This window comes from Orcinus orca, chromosome 17, assembly GCF_937001465.1.
Source record: "Orcinus orca chromosome 17, mOrcOrc1.1, whole genome shotgun sequence".
Classification (NCBI taxonomy): Eukaryota; Metazoa; Chordata; class Mammalia; order Artiodactyla; family Delphinidae; genus Orcinus; species Orcinus orca.
In genome coordinates this window covers 39175385-39191532 of record NC_064575.1, presented here as the reverse complement: position 1 = coordinate 39191532, position 16148 = coordinate 39175385, and the positions used below count along the sequence as shown (strand labels likewise).

The window sequence follows — 16148 nt, the reverse complement described above, 5'->3', positions numbered from 1 at the left end:
AAGGAGATGGAGAGACTGGGAGTCTTATTTTCCCACCAATTAACTTTGCCTCTGACCATGACCTTCCCTTTGAGTCTCCTAGACCTTGGGGATGATCGCAGCCCCTTGGGTTGGGTGACGGCAACCCCATCTTCACTAGAACCTCTATAGTTAACTTTGATTTTTCCCACTCCGTCTATCCATCCCATGTATGCAGTCAGACATTTGATCTTGGACTTTTCCTGACAAAGTATGCTTGAATATAACCATTTCTTTTCACTCCCACTGCTACTGCTATTGTCACTGCCTTAACTAGGGCTTTATCTTTAAGTTCTTTATATAAATATATAAATATCTCTATATAAATATAATATACAAATAAATAAAATATAATATTAATTCTGATGATTTTAAAGTCTTTTCTTGATAAAGACTTTTCCTGATAAAGATACACAATATCTTATATAAATATTTTTGTATTATCTGCTCTTTTCTTAGAATTTTAGCCATATGATTCTATCTCTTGGTTTGTCTAGAACTTTTTGATTGAATGCTGGCTATTTTATTTGGCTTTTTTTGTTTTTCTCAGTGGAAACGTTGTTTTGCTTCAAAATATTTTATTCTACCTGGAAGTAGCAAATCTTCAAATTACAATTTTTTAAATGCTTTCAAATATCAATACTATAGGTGTCACAAAATCTAGAAAAATGACATTTAAAAATGAACTACTGCCAGATGTGTCTCTATAAAGCTTTTCCCCCACTCTTTTAGCTATATATTCTTTAACTGCCTCCTCATATGACAGTTTATGTATTTTCGAAATAAAATTTTAAGAAATAAACTTTGTAGTTTTTAGACATAGATTTCTTGTAACATGGTTGATTAGAATTTGCTTCTAGTTATTAATAGTTTAGAAAAGTTTATTTCAGCTTCACAATTTATTATTGATAATGTCACATTAATTTTCATTGTTAACTTGGAGAAAACCTCTATGGATTACTTCCTCATAAGTATTTACTATTATAAATGCATTACTGATTTCAGTACTGCTATAGGTTTGTGCATTACAGGGATTCTGATAAAATACTCATTCACACCATTCCATTACACACATTGTTGATGGAGTATATTCATTCATTCATTCATTCATTCATTTTTGGCTGTGTTGGGTCTTCGTTGCTGTGTGCAGGCTTTCTCTACTTGCAGGGACTGGGGGCTACTCTTTGTTGCGGTGCACAGGCTTCTCATTGCGGTGGCTTCTCTTGTTGCAGAGCACGGGCGCTAGGCACGGAGGCTTCGGTAGTTGTGGCTTGCAGGCTCAATAGTCGTGGCTCACGGGCTCTAGAGCGCAGGTTCCGTAGTTGTGGCACACCGGCTTAGTTGCTCCGTGGGATCGAACCCTTGTCCCCTGCATTGGCAGGTGGCTTCTTAACCACTGCGCCATCAGGGAAGCCCCTGGAGTATATCCTTGACAGAAGAAAATTTCCGTTTTGACTAAGCATTGATGAGAACTGAATCTTTGACTTATCTTTCACATGCCTGATGATTGAAATAATTTTCCACAGAATAGCTTCTGGTTTTGTACTTTTCAGTTCTTTTTTTCTTCTTCAAACGCACATGCTTTGAGAGCTGTGAAGTGCAAGACATGGCTATATTGTAAGGTGGTTTTTGTCCTTATGCTTCTGTGTCTTGTGCTAGGTTAAGTCAGTAGAGTAGTCAGTATGAGTACTGGAAGTTATTCCTGTAATGGGATAGTATATAGTCAATTACATATGGCGGTGTCTGAAAATCACATAATAGCCTCACTTAAAACATCTCCTTAGGGCTTCCCTGGTGGCGCAGTGGTTGAGAGTCCACCTGCCGACGCAGGGGACACGGGTTCGTGTCCCGGTCCGGGAAGATCCCACGTGCCGCGGAGCGGCTAGGCCCGTGAGCCATGGCCGCTGAGCCTGTGCGTCCAGAGCCTGTGCTCCACAACGGGAGAGGCCACAACAGTGAGAGGCCCGCGTACCACAGAAAAAAGAAAATCTCCTTAGCCAGATTTCAAAAAAGCCTGTGGCCATTCCAATATGATCCAACATAACGGAATATGATAGAAGGAAAATTGGCAAAGAAAGAGACGCTGGTCTTACCTGATGGAAGTTAAAATATCTCACTTTTGACAATTTTGCAAAAACTTATAATTCCATGAACTAATTTCTAGGGTTCTTCATAGGACCTAAAAAGGAACCCATAGAGTTGTGGAACAACAATAGAAGCTGCTGTGATGAGAAGCCCAGGCACCGCAACAAAGAGTAGCCCCCGCTCGCCGCAACTAGAGAAAGTCTGCACGCAGCATTGAAGACCCAACGCAGCCAAAATAAAAATAAATAAATAAAGATAAATAAATTTATTTTTAAAAATGTAATACTCAGGTTTGAGGCATGAGAAATATGATGAGGAGAAATTAGCTAATCCTTTCAGAACTTTTAAAATATCAAACTCAGTCTCTAAGATTTTAGCATTATATACAACATCGGTTACTTATTAGTGGTTTGGGAAGGCCAATTTAAAATTTTCTGATCTTACTGTATTGAAATTCACGGCCCTAATGTTTTCCACATTGACTATATGAATGATGAAGTAAAGTCAATCATGTATTTCCTTTCCAACTGGGCAGAAATCAAAATTTTGAAAAGTGTTTGGACTACTGACTTTTGATTTCTTCTAAGGCAAGTGTATAGGTAATTTTTATTCCCTGATTAGGAGAAAAATGGTGGAAGAGGGCAGGGTTAAGAATTAAGATTTCAAGAGCGTGAGAGTTAGACGACCAACCAGAGTTCCTAAGGTTCGGTGCCTGTAACTGTCGCCGCCGCTTAAGCCTGTCAAAGCAGTGGTACGGCTGCTGCCCTCGTACTTGCTACCTCTAGAAATATTCTTGCCAGTAGTGGCGGCAGCGGGACTCAATTACCCCCTTTTCTCACTCTCTCCAGAAGCTCCAGATGGCGTCTTCTGTGGGCAACGTGGCCGACAGCACAGAACCAACGAAACGTATGCTTTCCTTCCAAGGGTTAGCTGAGTTGGCACATCGAGAGTATCAGGCAGGAGATTTTGAGGCAGCTGAGAGACACTGCATGCAGCTGTGGAGACAAGAGCCAGACAATACTGGAGTACTTTTATTACTTTCATCTCTACACTTCCAGTGTCGAAGGCTGGACAGATCTGCCCACTTTAGTACTCTGGCAATTAAACAGAACCCTCTTCTGGCAGAAGCCTATTCGAATTTGGGGAATGTGTACAAGGAAAGAGGGCAGTTGCAGGAAGCAATTGAGCATTACCGGCATGCATTGCATCTCAAACCAGATTTCATCGATGGTTATATTAACCTGGCAGCCGCTTTGGTAGCAGCAGGCGACATGGAAGGGGCAGTACAAGCTTACGTCTCTGCTCTTCAGTGCAATCCTGATTTGTACTGTGTTCGCAGTGACCTGGGGAACCTGCTCAAAGCCCTGGGTCGCTTGGAAGGAGCCAAGGCATGTTATTTGAAAGCAATGGAGATGCAACCGAACTTTGCAGTAGCTTGGAGTAATCTTGGCTGTGTTTTCAATGCACAAGGGGAGATTTGGCTTGCAATTCATCACTTTGAAAAGGCTGTCACCCTTGACCCCAATTTTCTGGATGCTTATATCAATTTAGGAAATGTCTTGAAAGAGGCACGGATTTTTGACAGAGCTGTGGCAGCTTACCTTTGTGCCCTAAGCTTGAGCCCAAATCATGCAGTGGTACATGCCAACCTGGCTTGTGTATACTATGAGCAAGGCCTGATAGATCTGGCAATAGACACCTGCAGGCGAGCTATTGAATTGCAACCACATTTCCCTGATGCTTACTGCAACCTAGCCAACGCTCTGGAAGAGAAGGGCAGTGTTGCCGAAGCAGAAGAGTGTTATAATACAGCTCTGCGGCTGTGTCCCACCCATGCAGACTCTCTGAATAACCTAGCCAATATCAAAGGAGACCAGGGAAACATTGAAGAGGCAGTTCGCTTGTATTGTAAAGCATTAGAAGTCTTCCCAGAGTTTGCTGTTGCCCATTCAAATTTAGCAAGTGTATTGCAGCAGCAGGGAAAACTGCAGGAAGCTCTGATGCATTATAAGGAGGCTGTTCGAATCAGTCCTACCTTTGCTGATGCCTATTGTAACATGGGAAACACTCTAAAGGAGATGCAGGATGTTCAGGGAGCCTTGCAGTGTTATACTCGTGCCATTCAGATTAACCCTGCACTTGCGGATGCCCACAGCAATCTGGCTTCCATCCACAAGTATTCAGGGAATATTCCAGAAGCAATTGCTTCTTATCGCACTGCTCTGAAGCTTGAACCTGATTTTCCTGACGCTTATTGTGATTTGGCTCATTGCCTGCAGATTGTCTGTGATTGGACAGACTATGATGAGCGAATGAAGAAGTTGGTCAGCATTGTGGCTGACCAGCTGGAGAAGAATAGGTTGCCTTCTGTGCAGCCTCATCATAGTATGCTCTATCCTCTTTCTCATGGCTTCAGGAAGGCTATTGCTGAGAGCCATGGGAACCTCTGCTTGGATGAGGTCAGTGTCCTTCATAAACCACCGTACGAACATCCAAAAGACTTGAAGCTCAGTGATGGTCGACTGCGTGTAGGATACGTGAGTTCTGACTTTGGGAATCATCCTACTTCTCATCTTATGCAGTCTATTCCAGGCATGCACAATCCTGATAAATTTGAGGTATTCTGTTATGCCCTGAGCCCAGATGATGGCACAAACTTCCGAGCGAAGGTGATGGCAGAAGCCCATCATTTCATTGATCTTTCTCAGATTCCATGCAATGGGAAAGCAGCTGATCGCATCCATCAAGATGGTATACACATCCTTGTAAATATGAATGGTTATACCAGGGGTGCTCGAAATGAACTCTTTGCTCTCAGGCCAGCTCCTATTCAGGCAATGTGGCTGGGCTACCCTGGGACCAGTGGCGTGCTTTTCATGGATTATATCATCACTGATCAGGAAACTTCACCTGCTGAAGTTGCTGAGCAGTATTCTGAGAAACTGGCTTATATGCCCCATACTTTCTTTATTGGTGATCATGCTAATATGTTCCCTCACCTGAAGAAGAAGGCAGTCATCGATTTTAAGTCCAATGGGCACATTTATGACAATCGGATTGTGCTGAATGGCATCGACCTCAAAGCATTTCTTGATAGTCTCCCAGATGTGCAGATTGTCAAGATGAAATGTCCTGATGGAGGAGACAACGCAGACAGCAGTAATACGGCTCTTAATATGCCTGTCATTCCTATGAATACTATTGCAGAGGCAGTTATTGAAATGATTAACAGAGGACAAATTCAGGTAACAATTAATGGATTCAGTCTTAGCAATGGACTGGCAACTACCCAGATCAACATTAAGGCTGCCACTGGAGAGGAGGTTCCCCGTACCATTATTGTAACCACACGTTCTCAGTACGGGTTACCGGAAGATGCCATTGTGTACTGTAACTTCAATCAGTTATATAAAATTGACCCATCTACTTTGCAGATGTGGGCAAATATTCTGAAGCGTGTTCCCAATAGTGTACTGTGGCTGTTGCGTTTTCCAGCAGTAGGAGAACCTAATATTCAACAGTATGCACAAAATATGGGCCTTCCCCAGAAGCGTATCATTTTTTCACCTGTTGCTCCTAAAGAGGAACATGTTCGGAGAGGCCAGCTGGCTGATGTCTGCTTGGACACTCCACTCTGTAATGGACACACCACAGGGATGGATGTCCTTTGGTCAGGGACACCCGTGGTGACTATGCCAGGAGAGACTCTTGCTTCCCGAGTTGCAGCTTCCCAGCTCACTTGTTTAGGCTGTCTTGAGCTTATTGCTCAAAATAGACAAGAATATGAAGACATAGCTGTGAAACTGGGAACTGATCTAGAATACCTGAAGAAAATTCGTGGCAAAGTCTGGAAGCAGAGAACATCTAGCCCTCTGTTCAACACCAAACAATACACAATGGACCTAGAGCGGCTCTATCTACAGATGTGGGAGCATTACGCAGCTGGCAACAAACCTGATCACATGATTAAGCCTGTTGAAGTCACTGAGTCGGCCTAAATAATGACTGTGTGCACAGGAGAATTACCCTGTACCTGAGCCTCAACCTTCTGGGGGAAAGGGAACTACTTTTTCCTTATCTGTACAATACCATGCTGCAGATGGGTGACAGTCAATGATAAGAAATAGCACAGCCAGACTTGCTTCCTGCATGATCATGATCACGATAGGGAGAGACACAAGAGATGGGAAACTGCTGTTCCACAAGGAGTCTCCATAGAATTTTGCAGCAGCCAGGTGTCTGGAAGGTCTGGAAGGTAAGTCTGGAAGGTCTGATCTCCCTTGGTCTTCCATGGGATGGATGGTTAGTGTGGAGGGGAGATAGAGATTGCCCAGCCGTTTTGTGATTATCATGGATTGATCGAGTCTTCTGAATTAATATTTTTCTTTATATTTTGGGTATTGGAGCTTTTAAAAATGTTTGGTTTTGGGTATTTGTATTCATGTGAAGTGTGTATGATTCTCTTGAGATAAGCTTTTAAGCTAAAATATTCCTTGTTTTAGTTTCTGAACTCTACAGATAAATGGGGACTTTGCTGGTGTAGTCTTTTTATAGGTTTTATAAACCACTTGAGCCTATATCAGTCATTTTAGTGTCTGACATAATGTTTGGAACTATCAGTGCTTTGTTGGTTTATAGATGATGGCTTAAATTCTTTTCCTGGTCCGTTTCCTTCTTCCCTTCCCCCCACTTTAAAAATTCTCCTGTAACTTGGCTAACAAAAAACCAAGTCTGATTCAAAACCTCCCAGAGTGTTTCTCTTAACCGCATCATCTGGTGCCAAATGAAGATTCTTAGGAGCGATTATTAATTCTGAAGGGCACAGTTGTGGTACTGTCACTGATGATAATAATAATGGATTTTTGGCCTAGAGTTTTGACCTGTTTCACCAGTGTTTTACCGTTGGCTGCCCCTCTATGCTGCTTCCAAAAGTGATAGTGTGTGTTAAGATTTTTACTTTCATTTCTAATGTTTGTTTGTTTGTTTTAGTGAGTCCTGTTCTTCCTTTTTCTTTCAGCAGAAATGAAATCCCAGGTAAGTATAAGTATTCAAATATTTGATCAGTAAGTCACAGTTATCTCCAGTACATTAAATAACTTTCATCAAAAAACATGTTATAGGTAAAAAGCTCTGAAGGACCAGCTATGTATATGATAATTATGTTTCAGACCTTCTAGGGTATTATATATAATAACTTGTCTTCTGGACGTGGTCTTGAAGTCTTTATGGATTCAGTCTCAGTAGTAGCGAACTGCACTGCTACTCGGTTTGGAGTACAAATTAGACTTTAGCCCTCCTGGAGGTTGAGTTTTTGGTATTGAAAACCATAGGAATGAAATTATTGTATTTCAACAAAGGATCGAGGGCTTGAGGCTTAGACAAGGCAACATACGTGTGGGAAGCAGTCAGCCTTGAGGGCAGGTAAGGACATGCCAGGCATGCGGCCGCTGCTCGAAGGGACTGTCCCTACTTGTTCCCCTCCTTGTTCCATTCCATGGGAGATAAATCACCAGGGCCCAGAGGTCAGAAAGAATGTAAAATGAGACAAGCAAAGCTGTCTCCCCCCTGCACATGCATGTTATTTTTGATGCTTCTGGGTTTATGGGTTTCCTCCCAGGGAAGTTAACCTTGAGCCGAGACAGTCTGTAGATAATGTAAACCACCATCTGGCAACCTTCCGATTTCTAGTCTAGATAATCTGCAACTGTAGCATAATAAAATTTGCCTTGCAGCCATCAGTTGTCTTGGTCCTTCTGACCCCATCCGTCGGTGCTACTTCAGTTCCTTACCCCTTCCCTTCCGACCCTGGGCGGTGAGATCCTCTTTCTCCGGCTGGTCCGCGGCAAGTGGCACTCGAACAGGGACCTGAAGCGTGAAGGCAATTAAAAGAAAAAGAAAGTGCAGGTAAGAGAACCCTTATGCAAAATATGTGTGGCCACCAGTAAAAGTGGAACTAATAGAGGCATAAGGCAATAGTCAGAAGTAAAATAAGATGGGGCAAAAGGGCTCAAAGATGTATGAATTATTTGCTCAGGTTTTACTTTCGATGCTTAAAGCTCGGGGTAATAAAGTTTCTACCTCACAGTTGACTGAATTTTTACAGCATATCCATGGTGTATCTCCCTGGTTTCCTGATGGCGGCTCTGTTGACATAGAAATCTGGCAGAAAGTTGGAGAAGATTAAAAAATTATTACAAGTCTCGAGGGCCTACTCATACTCCTGTTGTTACATATAGTTTGTGGAATCTGATAAAAAATATGTTTAGATTCTTCTCATGATAGTGTTGATTTGAATGTAAAGTCAGAAAAACATAAGCCTCTGACAGAAGGAGAGACTGTATTATCAGCTACTGTGTCGCCACTTCCTAAACCGAAAGAGCTAATTAATTTAAATATTTTAGATGAAGAGGAACATTTTGACTTAACAGATGAGGCTTGTAAACATAAAAGAGAGAAATATCCTGAGGATGATTTTCTAATGGCTGTGATAGAGAAGTCAGTGAAAAAGCTGCAGGTTAATAAGGACTGTCTTCCTCAAAAATCCACATCTGTAAAAATGCTGAGTCCCTTGCAGCGCGCTGTACAAGGAGCAATAAAACGAGGAGAAGATCCTATTTTCTGTTGTCCCGTCATAGAAAGACCTGATCCTAATAATCCTCAACAAGCTACTAGGGAGCATCAGGCTCTCCCTTTGAAAGTTTTGAAAGATTGAAAATCCGCCTGTGCTCAATATGGGCCCACTGCTCCTTTTACTACTGCTATGGTTGACAGGAGAAGCTCTTCCCCCCGCTGATTGGAAGTCTATTGCACGAGCTTGTTTAAATGGTGGAGATTATTTAATATGGAAGTTTGATTTTTATGAACGGGCTGCTGAACAAGCAGAAAAGAATGCTGCCCATAATATTCCAGTTGATTATCATATGCTGATTGGGGAAGGACAATATCTTTCTTTACAAGATCAATTAACTTATCCCTTTGTTGCTTGTCCTCAAATAAATCATTTGGCATTACAAGCCTGGAGGAAATGACCTTCTACACACAAAACTGAGGATCTTTCAACAATTAGACGGGGACCTGATGAACCATATGCTGATTTTGTAGATAGGTTGTCACAGGCGGTGGGGAGACTCATTGTGGACGGACTCACTGGTATGATTGTAGTTAAGCAACTTGCTTTTGAAAATGCTAATAATGCGTGTCAGGCTGCGATTCGACCTTGGAGAAAACGGGGAACATTGGAGGATTATATTCACCTTTGTGCAGACATTGGGCCTACTTATATACAGGGTGCTGCTGTGGCTGCAGCATTAACTAAAGTGGGGTTTAAAAACAATCAAAAGAAAACAAAGACTTGTTTTAAATGCGGAAAGGCAGGTCATTTTGCTAGAGAATGTAGATCTTTTAATTCTAACCCTAGTCCTTCCTTCCCTACTCAGAAACCTCCAGATGGTCAGAAAATCCCTGGTTTATGCCCTAAATGCAATAGGGGAAAACATTGGGCACAGATTCTTGCTCAGTGGCCCACAAGGATGGGCCACCACTGTCGGGAAACTCCTCCCGGGGCCTTCCCCGGCCCCAACAAATAATAAGGGTAATGTCTGTGTATCCTCCTCAAATTATCAATCAGACATTAACCAAAAACAAAAACATACGATATCCTCGCTCTCCAGAGCAACACCAGGAAGCGCAGGACTGGAGCTCAGTACCTCCGCCCGATATGTATTAACTCCTGAAATGGGTCCTCAGGCCCTCTCTGCAGGCATCTGTGGACCTTTACCCAAGGGTTTGATGGGACTATTATTGGGAAGAAGTAGTGTCACCATGAAAGGTTTAACTGTTATGCCAGGAGTCATGGTTTCTGACTACGAAGGAGAAATAAAAGTCATGGCACAAACTATTAAAAATATAATAACTATTTCTCCTGGTGATCAAATTGGACAATTGCTACTTTTGCCCTTTGTACCTCATGGACAAAGTTTACAACATCAAAAGAGAGAAACAAAGGCTTTTGGATCGTCTAATGCTGCCTACTGGATTCAGAAGATAGGGAAAGAACGTCCAGAAATGAAATGAACCATTAATGGAAAGGTTTTTTCAGGTTTGTTAGACACTGGAGCTGATGTCTCTGTTATGACGCAGATACACTGGCCTAAACGTTAGCCCATTAGTCCTACTATTACAGACAAAGTTCTTCTCCTATGCAAAGTAGTCAGTTTTTTTTATGGCAAGATAGTGAGGGCCATTCAGGATACTTCCAGCCTTATGTTTTGCCTGGGCTGCCTTTAAACCTCTGGGGCCGAGATATATTAAAAGAAATGGGAGTATTACTTTATAGTCCAAACTCTCAAGTCTCTAATATGATGTTGGATCAAGGATTTCTTCCCACAAAAGCGCTGGGAACAAATCAACAAGGAACTGTCTATCCTATTGATGTGAAAATAAAATATGATAGACAAGGTTTGGGTTTTTCTTAGGGGCCTTGGATTCTCCTCCACTCACTGCTGATCCAATTACTTGGCTGACTGATGACCCTGTATGGGTGGACCAATGGCCCCTCACAAAGGAGAAATGAGAAGCTGCAGAACAATTAGTACTGGAACAATTAGGGCATTTAGAAATTTCCAGTAGTCCTTGGAATACTCCTATTTTTATTATCAAGAAAAAATCTGGAAAATATAGGTTATTACAGGATCTAAGAGCTGTTAATAAAACTATGCTAATAATGGGAGCTCTTCAACCAGGCCTACCCTCTCCAACAGCCATACCACACAATTATCATCTTTTAGTTATAGATTTAAAAGATTGTTTTTTCACTATTCCTTTGTTTCCTGAAGATAGAAAACATTTTGCTTTTAGCTTGCCTGCCTTAAATTTTAAGGAACCCATGAGGAGATTTCAGTGGAAAGTATTGCCTCAGGGCATGGCAAATAGTCCTACATTATGCCAAAAATATGTGGCTCAGGCCTTGACTCCTGTGAGAAAAAGGTTTCCATCGTTATATCTCATACATTATATGGATGATATACTTTTAGCCACTGATAATATTTCTTTATTAGAGACTGCTTTTCAATTTTTACAACAGTCCTTACCATCATTTGCCTTGGTCATTGCCTCAAAAAAAATTCAAAGACAATCTCCATTTTTATATTTGGGAAAATATATTGATAACACTACTATTAGGCCTCAAAAACTGCAAATTTGAGTTGATAATTTAAAAACATTAAATGCTTTTCAAAAATTACTTGGCGATATTAATTGGCTAAGGCCTTCCTTAAAACTTACTACTGCTCAATTACAGCCTTTGTTTGATGTTCTTAAAGGTGACTCAGATCCTTCTTCTTCACGCTCTATGACTCCAGAAGGATTTCAAGCTTTACAAATAGTCAATAGATCTATCAGTTCTACACAATTAACTAGAATTCATACTCACCTTCCAATTTTCTTAATAATTTGTCCAACTCCTCATGTGCCTACTGCCGTCTTATGGCAAACTGTTGGAATTATTGAATAGATTCATATGAAAACTACACCCTCTAAAGTTATTAACCCTTATTATGACCTTATTAGTAATTTAATAATGCAAGGTAGAACTAGATGCTTACAACCTATAAGTATAGAACCTTCTCAAATTATTATCCCTTATTCAGTTAGTCCACAAAATTGGCTTTTTCAACATAGTAATGAATGGGGTCTTGCTCTTGCAGGATTTTCAGGTACCTTGGAATGCCATTACCCTGCTGATAAATTGATCCAATTCAGCAAACTTAACTCATATCTTTCCTTCTATAATTAGGCAACAGCCTGTTCCTCATGTACCTTTGGTTTTTACGGATGGTTCTTCTTCAGGAGTGGCTACTGTAATCATTGACGACGGAACAAACCTCATTAAAGAAACTTCCTTGACTTCAGCTCAACGTGTTGAACTGTATGCTGTCATTATGTCTTTTAAACATTTGCCTTCTATATCTTTTAATTTGTTTTCTGATAGTAAATATCTTATTAGCTTGTGATTTCTTCTAGAGACTGCGAGCATAGGACATACTAATGACCCTGAATTATCATCCTCTTTTCGTTTGCTTCAACAGCTTATTCGTTCCCATGATGGTCCTGTTGCAGGTCTGTATATCCGTGCTCATTCTAACTTGCCTGGTCCATTGACTAAACTTAATGCGACTGCAGATGTTTTAACTCGATCTAAACGTGATCTTTATCCTGTACATTTTCCTCCCAAGAATAGAGTTGAAGTTACTCCTCCTCCTCAATCTCTTTTCCCTAAAGCAGGACATGTCCCAATTTACCGTACTCCTCCTTTCCGTTCGTCATGCTGTCAAGAATGGCTAATATACTGCATTCATTATCTTCATACTCTTGATACTCATGGTCCATGTCCTGGACACCCTCATATTATGGTAAGTTATGATCAAACTGCTTCACAAGCAGCACAGCAGTTGCACGCTTTACACCGTCAGTCAGCGGCTACATTACACACACAATTTTCCCTTACTGGTGAAGCCGCCCCACAAATTGTTAAGCAATGCGCACAATGCTTACCTCACCTTCCTGTTCCACATTATGTTGTTAATCCTCGTGGATTATTACCTAGACATTTATGGCAAATGGATGTTACTCATATCCCGTCTTTTGGGAAATTACAGTTTGTTCATGTCACTATCGATACTTATTCTGGTTTCCTCTGTGCTACAGCACAGACCGGAGAAGCTACTAAACATGTTATCACTCATTTATTACACTGTTTTGCTTTCATGAACCTTCCCAAAATTATTAAAACAGATAATGGGCCCGCTGCTTTTGCAACATTTTGTAATTCATTACAAAATTACCCATATTACAGGCATTCCATATAACCCTCAAGGACAAGGTATTATAGAACGTGCAAATAGATCTTTAAAGCTAACTATTGAAAAAATAAACAGGGGGGAATTGTATAGAACAACGCCACATAACCTTATAAATCATGCTCTGTTTATTTTAAATGTTCTCACTGTTGACAAATTTGGCTGCTCTGCAGGGGGAAGGTTGGTGGCTGAGCCAAGATTGGCCTCTCAATCTCCGGAGGTCCTCTGGAAAGATCCGTTAACCAGCACTTGGCGTGGTCCTGATCCTGTGTTGATTTGGGGACGTGGTCACGTGTGTATCTTTCCCAGATCAGCGCCTGGACCTCGCTGGCTTCCTGAGTGCTTAGTCAAGCAAATAGATGGCTCGCCACAGCTCACCTAGTTCAGAAGATGAAGAAGCTCTGCACCTCTCCCGAAAATTTGACAGTGTTGATTGACAAAAAGAAGAAGAAGAGGAGACCACTTGCCAGGACGACTCAAAGGAGTGATGTTCCAACTTGGGGACAAATTAAACAACTGGTTTCACGAGCTCAAGAGTCAGTGAAACAACAGAATAATCCTGTTACACCTGTAACTTTATTTTTGGCTATGTTGGCAACCATTTCATGTGTTCCCTCTGTTAATGCAGCAACTTACTGGGCCTATGTACCTGATCCTCCACTATTACAACCCATATCTTGGTCTGAAGCAGAGTTTCCTGTATTTTACAATGATAAGTGTTTATGGGCCTCTTATTGGGAATATAAAACAAATCAATATGTCTGTAAATTATACTAACTGGTTTAGTACCCATCCTGTCTGTCTTAGCCCATTGAATCTGGAAACTGGATGTGTAAAGGCTATTAGTTATGAGCATACAGATGTTTATGAGGGAACGGATCAATCAATTAGTTTGTCAGGCTCTCCAGGCATCCTTCGTTTTACAGGAACCAACATTACTCTTACATGCCAGGCTACCAGCGACGAGAGGATCTTAAGGATACCGTCATTTGGTATAAAATGGGCAAGCTATTAATATTAGAGGTCAAATCTCATACGCCTCACCACTTAGGGATTCCGCTATTACTATAGCCAAGGTTACAGGTGAAGATTCAGGAAATTATTTCTGTATGAAGCGTTTACTTGGAGGACAAGGGATACTTATAGCTGGACATAAGGTTACTATGCTTAACAGAAAATCAAAAAATCAATTGCCTCCCCTTATGACCGTTAACTTTCCTGGATCCACTTTTGAACGTTGCAATGCATCTTGGAATAATAACCAAATATGGTGTACTATAGATTATACCAAGGTGTCAGTTCTTATCTCTTCTTTTCCCATCATAGATAGGTTTATCACATTTCAGAAGAACTGGGATATATGGAAACTAGCTCTAACTTATTCCAATACACCTGTTATAACTTGTGTTGCTCCTCCATATACACTTTTGTTTGGTTCTATTAACATTGGTAATTCTTCCAAAGGAGGATATAATATTAGCTGTGTTAATTGTATTTTTAGCAGTTGTATGTTCCCTTCTGCAGGATCGCAATCTGTGCTTATACTAAAGCAACCCATGTATGTTATGGTGCCTGTACATCTGAGAGAACCTTGGTATGAAGATACTGGAGTACAGGCATGGGTGGAACTCTCTAAAGCCTTGCAGAGAAGGAGACGCTTTCTTGGGTGGCTAATAGTAAGTTTACTTGCCTCGGCTGCTCTGTCTGCTGCCGCGGCTACTGCCGGTCTTGCTCTTTCACAGAGTATTCATCATGCTCACTTTGCTAATCAGTTATCTCAACATACCAGTCTTGCTTTATCTTTACAAAGTCACATAGATTTACAGATTAGTAACAAGTTAGATGAATTTAAAAACGCAATTTTGGGGATTGGAGATCAGATGGCAGCATTAAAATTGAGGATGCGTCTAGCTTGTCATGCAAAGTATACATGGATGTGTGTTACTCCTTAAAAGTACAGTGACTATTTGGGAATGGGAAAAAGTAAAAATGCATCTGCTGAGTGTTTGGTCAGATAATAATATTAGTCTTGATCTTAAGAAATTAAATGCTGAAATTCAGGATATACAAAATACACATCTTGATGATGTTTCGCCAGAAGATGTAATTCAAACTTTACTGGATCATTTAAAGTGGTTAAACCCTCAGTCTTGGATTACTGGAAGGTTGTCAGGATTTATTACCCTGGCCATAATTTGCCTATTATTGATAATAATCTTCTCATGTCTGTTTCGTATCCTCATGCAATAGTACACTACTCTCGGCACTAAACTTCATGGAATTACTTTGCAGCAAAAGTTAAAAAATAAAAAAGGGGGACCTGTGGGAAGCAGTCAGCCTTGAGAGCAGGTAAGGACATGCTAGGCATGCCGCCGCTGCTCGAAGGGACTGTCCCTACTTGTTCCCCTCCTTGTTCCATTCCATGGGAGATAAATCACGAGGGCCCAGAGATCAGAAAGAATGTAAAATGAGACAAGCAAAGCTGTCTTCCCCCTGCACATGCAGGTTATTTTTGATGATTCTGGGTTTATGGGTTTCCTCCCAGGGAAGTTAACCTTGAGCCGAGACAGTCTGTAGATAATGTAAACCACCATCTGGCAACCTTCCTTTTTCTAGTCTAGATAATCTGCAACTGTAGAGCAATAAAATTTGCCTTGCAACCATCAGTTGTCTTGGTCCTTCTGACCCCATTCGTCGGTGCCACTTCAGTTCCTTACCCCTTCCCTTCTGACCCTGGGCGGTGAAATCCTCTTTCTCCGGCTGGTCCGCGGCACACATGAATATATGTTTTTGTCTTCCTGTACTGCACCTGTGCTGTCTAGTAACAGATATTTTGTCTGCTAGTAGTGTTCTAGATTATGTCTTTCCAAAGCACTGAGGCAGTGCACCTATTCTGTAGTTGCAGCTGATGCCTGAATGTAGCCTAGCTGACAAATTATTGATTAATAAGAACTTGAATTTCTGAAAGATTTGTACTGTTAACCAAAATCTGAGCAAGGAGTCTCAAATGTAATTCTTAGCCAGAATTACATGTTAATGAACCGTTTAACAGTGTGAATCAAGGAACATCAGTGTAAGGATTTATTTTAATTTATTTTTTACCTGCTTGAGATATCAGTTAAAGTTTGCCAGCTTGGTTGCAGATGAACGGACGTTTGAAGTTCACCAAACTACTTAATGTGGGATAGG

At 41.1% G+C, this 16148-nt stretch overlaps 1 protein-coding gene and 1 long non-coding RNA gene across 5 annotated transcripts; both read left to right on the top strand.

Annotated features, from left to right (window-relative positions):
• The first annotated feature begins 2906 nt into the window (after window positions 1-2906).
• On the top strand, window positions 2907-7385 carry LOC125961799 (UDP-N-acetylglucosamine--peptide N-acetylglucosaminyltransferase 110 kDa subunit-like). Of its 2 annotated transcripts, XR_007472801.1 has the most exons (2): window positions 2907-6358; window positions 7093-7385. XR_007472801.1 is itself a non-coding variant. In XM_049700820.1 (1 exon), the coding sequence occupies exon 1, from the start codon at window positions 2961-2963 to the stop codon at window positions 6099-6101; it is 3141 nt and encodes a 1046-aa protein (XP_049556777.1). In that variant the 5' UTR covers window positions 2907-2960; the 3' UTR covers window positions 6102-6759. The 2 variants fall into 2 exon arrangements, 1 of the variants encoding a protein (XP_049556777.1); XM_049700820.1 differs by lacking the exon at window positions 7093-7385 and having other exon boundaries at window positions 2907-6759.
• A 103-nt stretch (window positions 7386-7488) lies between these two features.
• LOC125961839 (uncharacterized) lies at window positions 7489-15625 on the top strand. 3 transcript variants are annotated; one of them, XR_007472911.1, is made up of 2 exons: window positions 7489-8007; window positions 11950-15625. It is a non-coding gene; the product is annotated as an uncharacterized LOC125961839 (long non-coding RNA). The 3 variants fall into 3 exon arrangements; XR_007472909.1 differs by having other exon boundaries at window positions 11897-15625; XR_007472910.1 differs by lacking the exon at window positions 7489-8007 and adding an exon at window positions 8868-10201 and having other exon boundaries at window positions 11897-15625.
• Window positions 15626-16148: the final 523 nt, after the last annotated feature.

What these genes read in the sequence shown, in the direction of transcription:
- LOC125961799 (XM_049700820.1), top strand. Translation starts at nt 2,961, where the DNA reads ATGGCGTCTTCTGTGGGCAACGTGGCCGACAGCACAGAACCAACGAAA.